The 16860-nt window shown below is 38.3% G+C and overlaps 1 protein-coding gene across 1 annotated transcript; it reads right to left on the reverse strand.

Annotated features, from left to right (window-relative positions):
* Window positions 1-4439: 4439 nt before the first annotated feature.
* On the reverse strand, window positions 4440-12845 carry LOC149273537 (dynein axonemal light chain 1). Its single transcript, XM_089506193.1, has 7 exons — window positions 12813-12845; window positions 11209-11318; window positions 10367-10422; window positions 7566-7621; window positions 6815-6941; window positions 5078-5218; window positions 4440-4489 (listed from the first exon to the last, which is right to left on the reverse strand). Exons 2-7 carry the CDS (start codon window positions 11241-11243, stop codon window positions 4440-4442), a joined length of 465 nt encoding a protein of 154 aa, XP_089362319.1. The 5' UTR covers window positions 11244-11318; window positions 12813-12845.
* Window positions 12846-16860: the final 4015 nt, after the last annotated feature.

The raw sequence follows: 16860 nt of genomic DNA on the forward strand, positions 1-16860 counted from the left end.
TCCAGCGCTCATTGCTACCGGATACTTTGAAAGTTTCTTAATCTTTTATTATAATTATTTTGCCTTCAATAGTTCAGTGTTTAATGTATTAAACCACGGCATATGCATACAAGGGAACTTGCTGGGTTTCACATGGAGTCACCGGATGAAGGGCTGTTTCGCCAAAGCTACCTTCCATCTCTGGTCACACCCACTCCCTGTGTAACTGGTGCTATCCCCGCCCCCATGTTTGGCTAGCCACACCCTCTTGTTGAAGCATCACCCCCTAGGGCAGGGGTAGCACCAGGTAGCCAGACGTGGGAGGTTCCCAGGCGTGAGAGTATAACATGTAAATGGACTTGCCATCGTGTAACTTGTCTACAGCGCAAGTCACCTTTTTTGTTAAAAATTGGATCTGTATTTGGATTTCGTCTTTTTGTTTGTTTTTTAAACTTGCACTATTGGAGGTCTTTTTTTCGGCATGGGCATCCACAGGATGGAGTATTAGTAAGAACAAGAAAGTTTGAAGAGTAACTCCTACCGTTGTATTATTATAAGCATCACACTTAAAACATGATTTATAAAATATGGTGATGTTTTCTGATTTAAAACAATTCTAGTTTTTACAAAATGTATTTAGACTGCTGCATATTTGTCAGCTGTTTACCTTCTAGCTCTGTATTATAAGCCCCATCTACTAGAAGAACAACTTGATCGTTATATCATACTACTCTATGGTATACAATAGAATGGTCTTAACCATTCACACAGACCATCTGGCAAATAAAAGTCTATGGAGGAAAATACTTTTCCTAAGTCCTTAACCACATTACTGTATCCAGTAATGTATTTAATGCTCAAATGAAAATATGTATGTTCCCATGGAACTTCCCTTTTAAAAGATGAGGAGGGATGAAAAATGGCCGAGAGGTTTTTTATTTATAAATAATGTTAATTAAATATGAGGGGTGTAAATATGAGGGGAGTAAGTAAGGTTCGACTTATACCTATTTTGAAGTGCTGTGGATGCTCAGGTTCTGAACATGCTTCATAAGTGTTCAACACGAATATGACTTATTTTCAGATTTTTGACAGAAAAAAAATCTGGTTTATGTAAATGCATTGATGGAAATAATGTCAGCATGACAATACAGATGAACATACTTGTACATAATTTTACTGAAAGATATAAATACATATTTTATGTTTTATAAAATGAATATTTTTATGCTTAGAAGACAATCTGTGTGAATGAAGGGATTTGGAATAATGCGACCAGTATCCTGTATTCATGTCGACTGCCTTACATTGTCTGTGTCTTCCTGCCATCGACACATGAAGTGTAAGTTACCTAGAAGCCAGTATTCCAATGTTGGGTTATAAAATAAGTTGGTGGCTTTCATGAACAATGTCATTTGTCGTATGTTAAGCTATAACACACAGCTTCTTATACGTTCTGGGGTTTTGTCATTAAACAGTGACTTAGACGTCTATCAAAGGGACATTACGTATCTCCAACTCTTCTGGCACCTTTCCCAAATATTACGTTTCATAGCTCAGTACACTACATAAATTTGTGTTGTTTGTGTCTACCGTGGGAGCAGCCATCTTACCTTCCTGTTCTAAGGATCTTTATTATTCCCCCCCCACATTGGATCATTTCTTCAATGTTAGATCACTCCTCTTATGTGGTAAAATCTGATTGCTTGTGGGCATTCTTTGTAAGCGCGGAAAAGGAGAAAGGGATATCGTAAGTTTTTTAATAAATAAAATTAGTTCTTTTAGCATAAATCTTGGCCGTGACAATTCAGCTTTCACTCAGGGTGAATGGCAGTTTGTCCCGTATATTACATAGTTAAATCTCACCACATTAACTATGCATTTTGCAGGGCCAGCCGCCCCCCCCCCCCCACTGCCACAGTAATGTACCCAAATGCCGTTTGTCATGCATTGTTAAACCAGTCAGACTAAAATGTTTCATCCCACCTAAGCTCACATTTTTTGTGAATAATACCATATGTAATATAACATTGAAAGATATCTCATGGAAATACATTTACCGGGTAAAGAAAAAAATATATATTCAAATTACGTAACGTAGGCACTGGGTGTTTCAAGCAAAGTGTGAACTTGATGCAAGTAAAGAAAACAAGACCAAATTAAACCTTCAGAAACTATGATTTTTTTATTCCACATTTAAAGACGAAGTCCCACTATACTTTTAAAATGGTATCGTCCTATGGGTCTAAGGAATATGTATTTGCAAAAAGTTGCATAAGCAGTAGCTTTATATGTATGTCTGTTTTGTGTGGCTACTTACCTATCCGTGAGCCTCTATTATTGGAGAAACTCTTTCTTGAAACCTGGAAGCATCTTTGAGATAGGAACACGGCACGCATTGCATCGCACATGATGTAACGTGTGATAAAACCACTTATATCACGGATTTGATGCTAAAGATGGTGTCACGTCCTTACACTTATGGTGATTGTGACGTACGCTCACACTAGTAGCGGCTAGAAAAGCGACACCGAACTGGATGTACTGAATGTAAATCGCATTCGTCAGCCTGATGTTTCAGATATGGCAGATATTTGAAGGCATGTCCCGTTTTTCCCTCAGTTCCAAATATTTAAAATGTTAACTATTTAAGGCTGGCCACATGTAATAAAGATAAAAAAAATCTGTACAAGTCTAGACTTAGCAGGTACCCAGGATGGACAGGTAACTACGATGTGCTACCATCCCATTATTCTTGAACTGTCTATACTGTAGAGTGGGACCAGTAGACTTTTCCACAGCACCAGCCAAGCTGGCCTAACCTGCCACACAAAGTTCTTGTTAGGTATTTTGGCTCTGGCAAGCATTTGCATTTACCAAAAGGCCAGCCAGGTATACTATTCTGTTTCTAGATATTCTCTAGAAGATGATTTAGGTTTTCTTTTTCCCAGATGATGTCTGGAATGCATACAACTTCGCTTTGTCTGCACCCTACACACAGCACGTGCCACATAATGGGAACCATGGATGCCTAATTAGCCGATAGCCCTATACACTGTGGCCACCACAGAACCTGCTACTTTTTCACTTCTTTGAAATAAACAGGTTCAGAGTTTCACAATAGGACCCTCGAGTAACATGTACAATTGGATTACCAGTGTGTATGTATAAGAATGTTGGATTTCAAATCTGTTTGAGGTATGCTGCTTGAACATGTTTTTGTTATATTATGAACAATTTTTTATGGCTAATAAAACAATCTTAATTATCAAAGCCCTGGCTTTGTTTATTTTTATATAAAAGTATTGAAAATATTTCATTGGGCTAATGACTCGTGTGTAGGAACGAGTTTGATTGCATATACCTATAATGTAGTTTACTGTACCATTTATTTTACTTGTACTATAACCAGTTTTACTTGTGTGCTGTCAAATTGTCTGCCTTGTGTTAATGTCGTCTCCCTTAAATGCATATGATAGCTGAGAGGTACCTTTAAATTTAAATTTTTGTGGGGGTCCCCTTGCAAATGCATGGGGGGGGTTGCAGAATCATCCTGTATGCATTACCCCCCCCCCCCTTGCTATTTTGCATGCAGGAAAAGTATTCAGCTGAACTTACTGTTCCAGTCCCAGCACTGGGTGTGAGACACCCACCCCATGTGGGAAGTGCTCCCCCATTTCATTTCAATGGGAGTGCTTTCCTGTAATTGGCAATGCGGCTTGAACACCCTATAGTTGGTGCAAAACCTCTGACCAGGCATCTGAAGCTCTGCAGCTTCTCCCTAAGGGAAGTATTTTTTAGTTAAATGCATGTGAAAGTACTTCTCCACTGACACCGGAGTGTCCCTTTTAAGCACAGCTATGATTTCTTTCAGGAGATTGCTCATATCTATATTGGCTCAACAGGTGCGCTGAAACACAAACACCAAAAAAAAAGTTTAGTTCTCAGTAGAGAATTAGGTCATCCGATTAGTTTGAAGGCAAGGAAAATAACTCTTACCTAAAGAAAAAAAGTACAATCAGCATCTTGTACCATAAGTCCTTAAATCGGTTTGTCATTTCTTTAGTATTCTTTAACAAAGACTAATTAATAACACAAAACAATTGAATCATATTTATTCTCTTACATCACATATTACATTATCTGAAATATAATTTAATTACAAAATGGGGCTCTAACATTTCCCTGATGTGACATCCATATACTAACACACACATTCGCTGCAAAGCGATCACGTGCACGGAATTGAGGGGGAGTGGCTGCTACGGATCACTGGGGACACCCAGCGGTCAGTAGCAGCCGCCCCTCGCGATCCCCGCGTTGAAAGCGACGCTGGATCGCGTATCATCTATGACGTACCTGGTACGTCCCGGTCTGCCGGTGACCTTTGACCCGGAAGTACCAGGTACGTCCCGGTCTTGAAGGGGTTAAATAATTTAAAATTATAAGATACAAAAATATTATGCATCGCCTTCCCCCTCCTCATCCTCCTGCTTAATGACTGGGTTTCCTAAAAAGAAATATATATATATTAAGATATGTAATAACTGAGCTTTCAACATAGTTGGCTATGGCACATACTTGTACATTTACAAAACAATCTTATTGTACACTTAAGTAATATAGGATGAAGGACAAATCTATGTAGAATTGAGAAGTCTGGCAGCAAATCCAAAAGACCCAGAAGGGATGTCTTCGCAAATTCAGAGTGACTAGTCTATCGTGGTTGGCTGGTAGGTACAGGTGACATAAGACAAGGCGCCCTCCCAAGATTTCAAATGGACAGAGTCCAGAAAATTGATATTAGTCACGTGGGTCAGCACTTAATTATTATTCTAAATGTGTGTTCGTCATACATCCATGTGTATGAAAAACATACGAACATACATTTAGAATAATAAATGTCCAACAGTGGTGTTTTACCCATACAAAGGGATTCTAGCATGGGATTCTTAAATGTGGTTCTATCGCTATAGCAACCAGCAATGGTTGCTGGGAGGAGAAGGCTACTTTTCAAAACGTTTATCAGAATTACTTAATTTATGAATAAAAGGGATTCATTTTTCACTTCTAATGACCACCATTTTTCCTAACTTACCATCAAGTTTCTTCAGTTTTGGAAGACGTCTTGTTGCCTCTTCCATCCAGTTGCCCTCAGCCGTATGCTTCTCCTCTAGAGGATTTCCCATAAATACAAGGTCCTCGAGACATGGCAGCTCTGCCAGCTTTGCAAACTCAGCTGAAAGTAACAAACTCATGTTATACGGGAAGAGTTACAATGAGTCAGTCCCAATTTTCAGGGCCCGCTTTCCAGGCAGATGTTTTATATTTTACAGGATAGCTGAGTATCCACTGATGGGGCCACTTAACAGGAGAATTGATCAAGGTTGGTGATTTGTGGCAAAGACCTCAATCATGGCTCCCACTTGGGGACTAAATGAAGTGGAGCTCGTCAAACATATCTCGGGGTTCTGTGTCAACGGATTACAAACTGCAGGTAAAAACCTGCTCTGGGCACCTAAACGGACAGTTTTTTTCTGGAGATAGTATGTAAGAGCAACAATATAAACAAAAAGAACTCTTTACTATCCCAGTTGAAACCTTTTAGAGCTTTACATCAAACATTGTGGAACAAAAACAGTCTATATGCTGAGCTGCTATTTTAAAAGTTATTCAGTATATTTTTAAGATTGCAATGAAAGGTTTTAACATAACTGCCGTCGAGCTCCTAATCTCCCCAACCCCACAATGTCTCCAAACATACAAACATTGACCACTTAGCGAAACCCTATGGCACTCTGGGAAACAATATGTTCTGAACCCAAGACGGAGTTATGGTAACCACAAACATCCAGCATGCTGCTGTAATGGTTTCAAACATGGTAATGTTGAGACACGCAGACCATCATTTAATGTTACATTCTCAATTTAGATAATAAAGTGGAATTAGTGTAACTTTTCAAGAACATAGACTTCAAATAATTCGATAAACTCTGCACAGACTAGGATAGCATTTAGATTTCTTTGTTGATAACAGCCTCCTGTTCGTGTAGAGGATGTGATGTTATCGACATGTGTCATAGCAAAATTGCCAGCACATACCTAGATAACATGCACTTAAGCACATATTTTCTCATGTTACTGTCACATGGGAAGCTTGCAGTAATGACCATAACTGGGAACTTCTGGGCTCCGGTTACCCGGAGAATACCCTTCTGGGACGAGGCCAGGACTGCCAGCTGATGTAGGCTGGCCTGCTGATGTTTGGGGTGTTTCTGCTGACATCACAGGAATGGGTGGGCAGCAGGGCCTGTCAAGACCCTACTCAAGCGACCCGGAGGATTTGGGTGTTGACCTGGAGAACCGGCGTCTAACTATTCAACGCAGAGTGTTTATCATACAAATATGTGTCCAGCTCTGCCAGAAGCGCTACACAGCATGTTCGCAAAGTATTTTTAAGAATGGTTTGTGTTTTCAGTGAAGGGAGGACAATTAGTCACAAGTCTCATTTTTTGAGCTTCATTGGGGACATTTAGACGAGTTGAGCACTTTAACTTTCCGAGATCACGATACATTATGAAGGCCAGGCCTCAGTGAAAAGGAGCACTGAGTAATACAGAGCTAAATCAGTGAGGGGGTTTTACCAAATCTCTCCTATTATGTGTAGAACTCAGACCTCCTCCTGGGAGAAAGTAAGTTCAGGGAGTTGAAATGGCACTGGAGAGTTCCTTTAAACACTGCGTAGCTTATATACTCTTAAAAACAGCTTTTCAATTAACACATTCAACAAGTTTCAATAGCTGCTTTATCTTTAAAAAAAGAAAAACATGGTTACCCCACTCTTTGACAGCATTGTTCGACATATACAGAACCCTGAGCTTTTTCATAACGTTGATCCCCTTTAACTTCTCTATGTAATTATATGAGATCCATAATTCTTCTAACGTTTCGCCAACAGATTCCTGTGTAAATTAAAAATAGAACTTTCAGCAATTTGTACCGTATTTTTTCTAAAAGAAAAAATATACATCATTTCTGACAAAAGTCAACAGTTTTAAGGATTGGTTTGAGAATGCCTATAAAAAACAATTTTATTAACAGGTTATTACAATGGTTAACTGTCCAAATATTTAAGCTTACTTTTTGACTAGATTATTTTCTCATCAAATCTTCTATAATAATTTTAAGTGCCTTCATATTTGCTAGTTATTCTACATTATTAATATTCTGCACGAGTGCCAAGTATATTCACAGTAGTCGAAGGGGCATAACATTCTTCTGTAGGTGTTTTTACAAACATGTATGGTGCATGTCATATGTTCTTATCATATACATTCAAGAACATATTTAACAGATATGAAATGACTGCCATCATGGAATTTTTTGTTTTTACACTATTCTTGATCTTATCTATCTATCTATCGTATTGAAATGATAATTTATATAAATAAGAGATGGGTCTACGTCCAACTTATCTGCACCTGAATGTACTGGGCACGAGAAAGAGTCAGAACTGACTAGTATTTCTCCCCTCAAGCTGGGCTGAACGATAATATCAATGTACAACAGTAGTAATAAAGACTCACCAAACCATTCAAATTCTTAATATTATTCCGCCCTAAAGACAGGATCCTGAGGTTTTCTGAAATAAATTATTGATTAAGCAGGTGAAATTTCCAAGGGTAGAAAAATATATTTGCACATGGACAAGTCCTTTCTACACATCTGACACACTCAATCATAGAACCCACATATACATATATGTAAATATTATTTATATATATAAATATTCATATTTAGTCTAAAGCGGACCTGCCACTTCCTAACATATCTTACACTAAAAGGACTCGTAACGGATAATCAAAATAAGCTATATGTATAAGAAACCCACATGGACTGTATATCATTGCGTTATGACTTCCCTTCAGAGTTCTGAAAAGGGTGGGATAGGGCAGAGACAAAAGAGTCGCAGGAGTGTTTTCTTTTTAACTCTCGTCATTACAAAGGGCCAACAAGAAGGGCTCAACTGGCCCTGTATAATGTATAATTTAATTTTCACACTGATTTAACTACACATGGCACAGGGCCAGCCACCCTCTGCCCATAGAAGAAGCTCACTGGGGTTGGACCTTCATATTGTATAGGAAAGTCAAGAAGTTGAAACAAAACGCTCTTGTGAATTCTCCTTTAGTGAACAAACTCCAAAGTATTTTGCTAGCTTTGCCACCTTTAGCCACAAATGTCTGCCTCTAGAAGGTAAAATAGTCCCTTGCTTGGTATGACAGCTGAAATGTTCACTATTTTGTCGACTGCACTGAAATATTGAGTTCTGTCCATATGTATTTTCACCACTATGTTTTTCGACATGAGCATTTTATAGTGTATAACCCTCAACATGTATATACGCCCCTGCATGACATCCATTTGCACGAAGCTGGCTAACAGGCCATCAAGACAAAGATATGGAGGACTATTAATGGACACAACATTTTTTAACCCCTTCGTGACAAAGGCTGATTTTACTTTTTGTACCCTTCGTGACAATGGCCGTTTTAACATTTCTGCGCTGTTCGTGTTTAGCTGTAATTTTCTTCTTTCCCGTTTACTGAACCCACACACATTAAATATTGTTTTTTTCAGGACAAGAAGGGCTTTCTTTAGATGACATTGTTTTGATTGTATCATATTATTTACTATTAAAAAAAGTATAAAATATGGTGAAACATTTAGAAAAAAATGACTGTTTCTAACTTTTAGTTGAAAAATCTTTTACTCATCTATAAAAGGTAATGAAAAAACCTGCTAAATAGATTCTACTATTTGTCCTGAGTTTAGAAATACCCAATGTTTTTATGTTTTTTTGCTTTTTTCTGGACGTTATGGAGCAATAAGTACAGGTAGCGTTTTGCTATTTCAAAGCCATTTTTTCCAAATCTGGTAATTCTTCCCCCCATGTGCCATTTCGGGTATCTTTGAACCCGGCCAATGCAATTTACCCCATCAAGTCATATATTTTTGAAAACTAGACAGCCCAGGGTATTCCAAATGCTAGTATTTTAACCCTTTCCAAGCACTTATTCTACCATCAGCCTTTGTCAAACTTTATGGTAGTAATTTTTTTGCATTTGTTTTTTCACGCACATTTTACTTCAGGTATGAATAAACAGGTTCTGGTATATGTCACTATCATAAAACACCCCAATATGTGGTTAGCAACATCTCCTGAGTACAGCGATACCTCACATGAATGATTTTGCCTGGCTGTTTGAGGGCAAAAGGGCCACATTTGGGGCATGCACATTTTTCAATGTTGAACTTTGGCATTTGGTGATCCACTATTTGGTACATCTTTGAGCCGGGCCATTTCAGTGTCCCCAACAAAACCATATATTTTTGAAAACTAGACACCACAGGGTATTTTAAATGCTGGTATTTTAACTCTTTGCATGCACACATTTTACCACCAGCATTTTTTCAAAGTTTGCAGTAGTATTTTTGTGTGTGTATTTTTCCCACACACACCTACTTTATGTATGAATTTACAGCTCACACGGCAACATCTCCTGAGTACAGTGATACCCCACATGCATGGGTTTGTCATTTTTTGGGGGAACTAAAAGGCCACATTTGGTACGTGTACATTTTTCTAATTGGAAATTAGATGTGTGGCCATCCTTCCCACCGTGTTAATTGGGACCTTGTTGAATCCGGCCAATTCAATTTACCCCATCAAATCATACAGTTTTTAAAAGTAGACACAGTAAAAAAGTAAACAGTATTTTAACTCTTTCCATGCGAGAATTGTTGTAAGCTAATATGCTAATTTTAGGACTTGCTCACAAAAATATATTTTTTATATATATTTTTTTTTTTTTGCCTTTTTTTAATAAAAAAATATTCAAATTCTTTTTCAACTTGAAGGTTCCCCTGATAGTGACATCAGTGGGAAATTATTTTTACATTTTACTGTTTTTTTACTATTTTTTTTCTAATTATTATTAATTTTATTTTTAATTTATTTTTTACTAATCACACTGTGATTAGAAAGCTGAGCTCCATTGACTTGCATGGTTGAATGCAGTACCTGCAAGTATGGCGGATGTTGACGCCCCGGGGAGGGGCCAGAGATGGCCCCTTTGTGCCGATCATGGCGTTGCTGAATGACTCGAGGTCGAGACATTACAGCAACGCCGTTTCGGTGCAGAAAGCGAAAATAGATCGCTTTTTGCACCCGTTTAAAGACGTGCCGGTCCTGGCACGTCAATTGTCGTTAACGACTTGAATTTCGGTGACGCGTCCGGACTGGCAATTGTCATCAAGGGGTTAATAGCAGAATGCCCGCCTCGCTAAACAGAGACATTACCGAAACGCTGCTTACGACACTTACTTAGTCCATTTAAATTTGCAATTTTTTCAATGCAGTTAGTGGAAAGAGACAACTTCCTAGAAAAAAAAAAAGAAATAACCGTTTTATTATTCAAGTCATTTGCACATTAAACTCACTAGATATTGCATTTAATAAATTCATGCCGATGTGATGCATTTTGTGTAATTGTAAATTTTTTCATACTAACAAAGAACCGTTAAAGTTTTCCAATACTATGGAATTATGTCATCACACGCCACACACATTCATATGACGTTACGAGCACGCTAGAGGAACAGTCTTCTAAACATGTTCTTTCATTAGACACAAACATACATTTTTATTACTATGGGTAATGACATTATATGAGACCCCCATCTAGCAGTTTATTCATGATTATTTTCACGCAGAACAAGGAACACATAGTTTTACACATGTTGTCCGCTTTTTGTGCCCAAGACACCTTAACTAATGTATAAAAGGTTTTGGGATGAAGTTTTTCATCGGTCACACCATATAAAAGCCACATCTTGAATATAAATATGTCAGGGTTTTGGAAGAAAACCCAATGCTGACTGAATTAACCCGCACATCTGAGACAGTATAATGTGTAAAGGGTGGTGATTCCTTTCAGGTGCTGCACCAATTATGCACTCGTAGATTCTTTATAATTCCCCTTAATACTATCCAGTAATGTCATTTTGTCATTGTATTGACTATGCATTTTGAAGGGCAGCCTTCTTGAACTAACCTTGTATAATGAATAGTCATATTTGCGATTTGAAATATATCATCTCCCTACTTACTGAATAAATCCATAAAGGGAGAGAAAAATGCTTGTAAAGTTTACTAGTGCATCTTACTCGCAATTGACCAGCGTAGATAAGGATGCATCCATCTTTTCAATTGGAGGTATCTGTGCGTACAGTTTTACTTCTTTGGCTTCTGCTGCCTTCTCTCCTGTTTTTTCCTCCTGAAAATAAAGTTTACAATAATACAGCAAGATGAATGGTGTCTCCTATACACGTAAGTTCCTTCATTCATCAAAACATAGCATGTACAAAAAAATAGATAGAAACCAAAATACTCTTCTTAAATTGGATATCTGCAAGGACTCCTCAAATCTCAAGAAATATAGCCAGTAAAAACCAGAATATCTCAGCAAAAATAGCTCTCTTAAAGCCGGACATTACACTACTTTTTTCCTTTCTTGCATATGTCCACCCGTGTCCCTGAGGGGGTCATCCAGTCCGGCTTTACTAACAGAGCTATTTTTGCTGAGATATTCTGTTTTTTACTGGCTATAGCTTCAATAAACTTTATTGTTCCAAGAACACAAACTCAAGAGCAAAAAAACTTGTATTAAGAGTTCTGTGCAGAAAGTACTCAAACCCTTATTTATCCCAGTTTACGTACACGCAGGTCTCGTGTTTGTCCCCCCCACCTGCACATTGGGTTTTAACCCTCTTGCTCTATCAAGTGTCACTCATTCTATTTGCATCGCAACTTCTTCGATGTTTCTCTTCCCACAGTTTTCTGTGTCATCTTAGATGTAATCATTATATGTAATTTAAGGTAGTTTAACTTTACCGAGAGAGTGGTAGCTAAACGGAACAGCCTCCCATTAGAAGTGGTAGAGGCTAATACAGAAAGGCAATTTAAACGTGCATGGGATAGACATACGGCTCCTAAACCAGAGCCAAGACTAAAAGACTGATTAAGGTCGGAGTCTCTACATCAGTAGATATAGGCCGACTAGATGGGCTGAATGGTTCTTGTACACCAGCAAATTCTATGTTTCGATGTGATTCTGTCTCACCTACAGCTCCCCCTTTTCTGCTTTATTCAACAGATACAGGTGCCATCAGCCCAAGTAGATGAAAAACTTCCAATTCTATCTTGCTGCTCAGCTCTAAATAATAGGAACCCTGTGTCCATCCAGCACGTGGCATTGTATTGGATGTATTGTCCCATGTGGAAAGGTTAAGATGTGAATTAAGAATAGTTTATTTAGTTTTTTTGCTTGTTGTTTTTAACCTGTGGACAAACAGATGCTCAAAAGTATATGGCACCCCTCACAAAATATAAACAAAAGCAAAACCGTTTCAACAAACGGAGACTGACACTAAAATATAAAATCAATAATATGATCTACCTATTCCCCCCCCCTTTTGGAAAGAGGAATGAAAAACAGAATTTGACGACAGATAAGAACCATTCTTAATCCGACCTGGGTTTTGTCTAACATTCAGACTAGCTTTATGCCTATCCCACGCAGGTTCAAATTCTGTTATTGTATTAGGATCGACTAATACTGCTGTTCCCTTTATCTACAACTCTCTCAGTAAAGTAAAACGCCCATATTTTTACAACAGATGTATAAGTGTAATGTACAGGAGTTTCACTTTACTAACAGTATAAACTCTTTGCTTTTTCAATGCAACAATTCAAATTAGATAGAACTTACCCATTTGGCCAATGCTTCTTTAATAGTGGTTGCTTTGGCCTAAAACAAGAAAAAACATTGTTCCAGGATTATTATTATTTGTGGCAATGGCCTATGTCTGGGTTTGGTGCTATAATTTAAGTTATTGTGTACCCGAAGACACACAAAATATAATACAGTCCAACGCGTAAGGCTGCAAGCAGGGCCCTTATTACCTAATGCATCACTTTGTCTTTGTCACTTCTGGTCTTATTACACCCTCTGCTATATAAAATAAATAAATATAATAACACTATTAATAATAATAATATGGAACAATTAGCGGGGTTGTAACATTCCGGGAATAGCACATTTTCACCACTGTTACAGGTCGTGAGGACTGGATGTCAGAATCCATCCTAAAAACCACACCTGGGAACTTTCTGAATGAGCGGACCATTAAATATTTTCAAATATAATCCCTTTAATAGCCCATCTGAAGAGTTATATAGTGACTGGCCAAATGTGATGACCAAATAACTCTAATACCAATCCTGCTGTCATTATTTAAACATACACGGATTGAATCACCTGGATTCAAGCAGGGATAGCCATAATACACTGGTAGCAAATACCCAACAGGGTACAACAGGAAGGAGTCACCTACAGACTGCGTGGCCCTGAGAATCTGCCCCAGGTATGCTAGGGGACCATCACAGAATTCTCAGTAGAAATCTGGCAAATATTCCCCCTCTATGATGTCCCTCAATCATCACTCGGTCTATTTCATCATAACACCTTAACAACACATATCGTGCATTAATAGACATCGCCAGCAACAGCCAGTATCAAACACCGCGTAAAGCTCGTCCGTTAACAAAGCCTCCGCCCAATCCCACCGTGAGCAGCCATCAGCGGTTTGCTGTATTCGCTTCACTTCTATGTTAGGAATTCTATTACTTTTTTATTGCGATTTTCCCCATTTTATAGCTAGAGCATTACCATCACGGCCCTCGGATACTCACCATGTTAGCGTTGCTATTGTCGCTCTTGTGGTTGCTAGGAGACGATAAACCTCCGTGCGCATGTGTACAGATAGTGTAATGGTAACTTTAGGGCGGAAGTTACCATGGAGCAGCGGACCGGAAGTGTGGAGCGACAGCGATGCAAGAGTGTTAGTGATGGGAAGTTCGGATCATTAAAGTGAATCGGATCATTTCGATTCGTTCACTGAAATGATCCGATTCATGATCCGAATCTTCGGATCACTCAGTGTGACTCACAGGAGTTACTGTTTTCCAGTAACTCCGTGCAGGCACACTAACGATTGGCCCCGCCCCTTTCATTATGAATCCTCCCCCCTGCCTCCAGTGATGTCAATGAAGGCAGAGAGTCGTTCAAAGATTCGGATCTTACAGGGATCCGAATCTTACAGTGATCCGGATCATTGTAAGATCCGGATCATTGTAAGATCCGGATCATTGTAAGATCCGGATCATTGTAAGATCCGGATCATTGTAAGATCCGGATCTTTGAACGACTCTCTGCCTTCATTGGGATTCGAATCAGTCAGATAATATTACCATACTGTTATAAATAAATACATTAATAATCACTGCCCCCAGGATTTACATTCCCCTTTACCTGCAACTGCACCTTAAGCTAACTTTATTAAATTAATTAAATTAACCCTCACCATTAAATTAACCCTAAACACCCCATCAACCATGTCTGCCCCTAAAATTAACCCGTAACACCCCATCAACCATGACTGCCCCCTAAAATTAACCCTTAACACCCCATTAAGCATAACTGCCCCCAAATTAACCCTAAACACCCCATTAAGCATAACTGCCCCCAAATTAACCCTAAACACCCCATTAAGCATAACTGCCCCCAAATTAACCCTAAACACATCATTAAGCATAACTGCCCCTAAATTAACCCTAAACACCCCATTAAGCATAACTGCCCCCAAATTAACCCTAAACACCTCATTAAGCATAACTGCCCCTAAATTAACACTAAAGACCCCATTAAGCATAACTGCCCCCATATTAACCCTAAACACCTCATTAAGCATAACTGCCCCTAAATTAACACTAAAGACCCCATTAAGCATAACTGCCCCCAAATTAACCCTAAACACCTCATTAAGCATAACTGCCCCTAAATTAACACTAAAGACCCCATTAAGCATAACTGTCCCCAAATTAACCCTAAACACCTCATTAAGCATAACTGCCCCTAAATTAACACTAAAGACCCCATTAAGCATAACTGCCCCCATATTAACCCTAAACACCTCATTAAGCATAACTGCCCCTAAATTAACACTAAAGACCCCATTAAGCATAACTGCCCCTAAATTAACCCTAAACACCCCATTAAGCATAACTGCCCCTAAATTAACACTAAAGACCCCATCAACCATACCAATTTATTAGGTAATTTATCTGGAGTACATGCAATTAATTTAGGGGCAGTTATGGTTAATGGAGTATTTAGGGTTAATTTCAGGGGCCGTTATGGGTAATGGGATCTTTACGGTTAATTTCAGGGGCCGTTATGGTTAATGGGATCTTTACGGTTAATTTCAGGGGCAGTTATGGTTGATGGGGTATAAGGGTTAATTTTATGCTGATGACTGAGGGTTAATTTAATTAATTTAATAAAGTTAACTGTAGGTGCAGTTATAGGTAAAGGGGGCAAACTCAGGGGAATCTAAATCCTGGGGGCAGTGTGAACATTATTAATGTATTTATTTATAAAAGTATGGTATCAGTAATATTCTCTGAATGATTCGAATCTGTAAGATCCGGATCCCTGTAAGAGTCGAATCATTTGAATCATTTGAATCTTCGGATCATTCGACTCTTCGGATCATTCGAATCATTGAACGAGTCTCTGACTCTATGAGTCATCGTTCTTCTGTGAATTAATGAGCTGTAACCTGACCCCAGAGTCTGTGTCGTGTAATGGTAGAATATCTGAGGTTGGAGTAAAACCTCTGAGAATCCCCCGGTATGCTTGTTGCGTTAACCACGTAGAATGCTGATTGAAATGACCCCTTATAAGTTTTCTATGCAGTGAAAGTTGGTTACAAACGACTTTTTAGTGATATACAGTGTGTTCTTCACCAAATAAATTATGGCCCATTATATTACTGGGACACCTGACTGGGCTTGCCCTCTTAAATTTATCATCTCTCAAGAATGATGAATTAAATTAGACCTCAACAAAGCTGTAAACTGGATGGGGTGGTAGTCATGCTGTACCATATCTGTTCAGTAAATGTTATTTATTCAAACGTTTTTAATTTATAAGTTAATTATTTATTTTTTCACATTCTATTTTTTTTCCCGTTGACATGCAGTTTACAAATTTCTGACAAATATTCTTGCCAACATGTTTTGTTTGTGGTGGGGGAGGGGTGCCACATACACCTGTATGGGACATCTTTGAAGCCGGTTAGTTCAGTTTACCCCATCAAAACAAATATTTTTGAGAACTATACAACCTATGGTACTTCAAATGCTAGTATTTTAACTCTTTCCATGCACTAATTCTACCACCAGCCTTTGTCAAATCTTGTGGTAGTCATTTTTTGTGCATTTCCATGATGTTCCCCCTAATTTCATTAGAGGTTTAATTTGATACAAAATCGAGACTCTATCCTGCTAACTAAACCACTTACTTAAACAAAAAAATAAATGGCCCATAACATCTAAAGTAGCTTTATGTTCTCCTGCAGTGGAAAAGGTGTTTTTTCTACCTTGTATAGAAAAAATTATACAAAACAACTTATACCACAAACATTCTTCAGAAGCTTTTATGCTATCAGTTTTTTTTCTTTACTTGTGCCATCATCAAATAATGAAGTAATAAGTAAGATGCTGGGACTTTAGAGAACAAACACATTCGCTTTTGAAGAAAAGCAAGTGCTTTTTAACACAGTTATTGTTTGTAAAAAAGCATAATGATTAAACAACCTTGCGTATCCATGCCTTTAACGTTGACACTGGGCCTTCTGATATATATCTCATTGCGCACATTACTATTTACGTAACATGTAACTTTTCCAGTATTT

Source organism: Sceloporus occidentalis, unplaced genomic scaffold, assembly GCF_023333645.1.
Source record: "Sceloporus occidentalis isolate IW3139 unplaced genomic scaffold, rSceOcc1.0.p SCAF_369, whole genome shotgun sequence".
Taxonomy (NCBI): domain Eukaryota; kingdom Metazoa; phylum Chordata; class Lepidosauria; order Squamata; family Phrynosomatidae; genus Sceloporus; species Sceloporus occidentalis.

Bases quoted from the DNA above. Each gene is read 5' to 3' on its own strand.
- LOC149273537 (XM_089506193.1), bottom strand. From the start codon at position 11,243: ATGGATGCATCCTTATCTACGCTGGTCAATTGCGA. The intron at 10,423-11,208 runs GTAAGATGCACT...TTTTTTTTCTAG, and splicing joins TCTACGCTGGTCAATTGCGA to GAAGTTGTCTCTTTCCACTA. The intron at 5,219-6,814 runs GTAACCATGTTT...TGTTACTTTCAG, and splicing joins CAATGCTGTCAAAGAGTGGG to CTGAGTTTGCAAAGCTGGCA.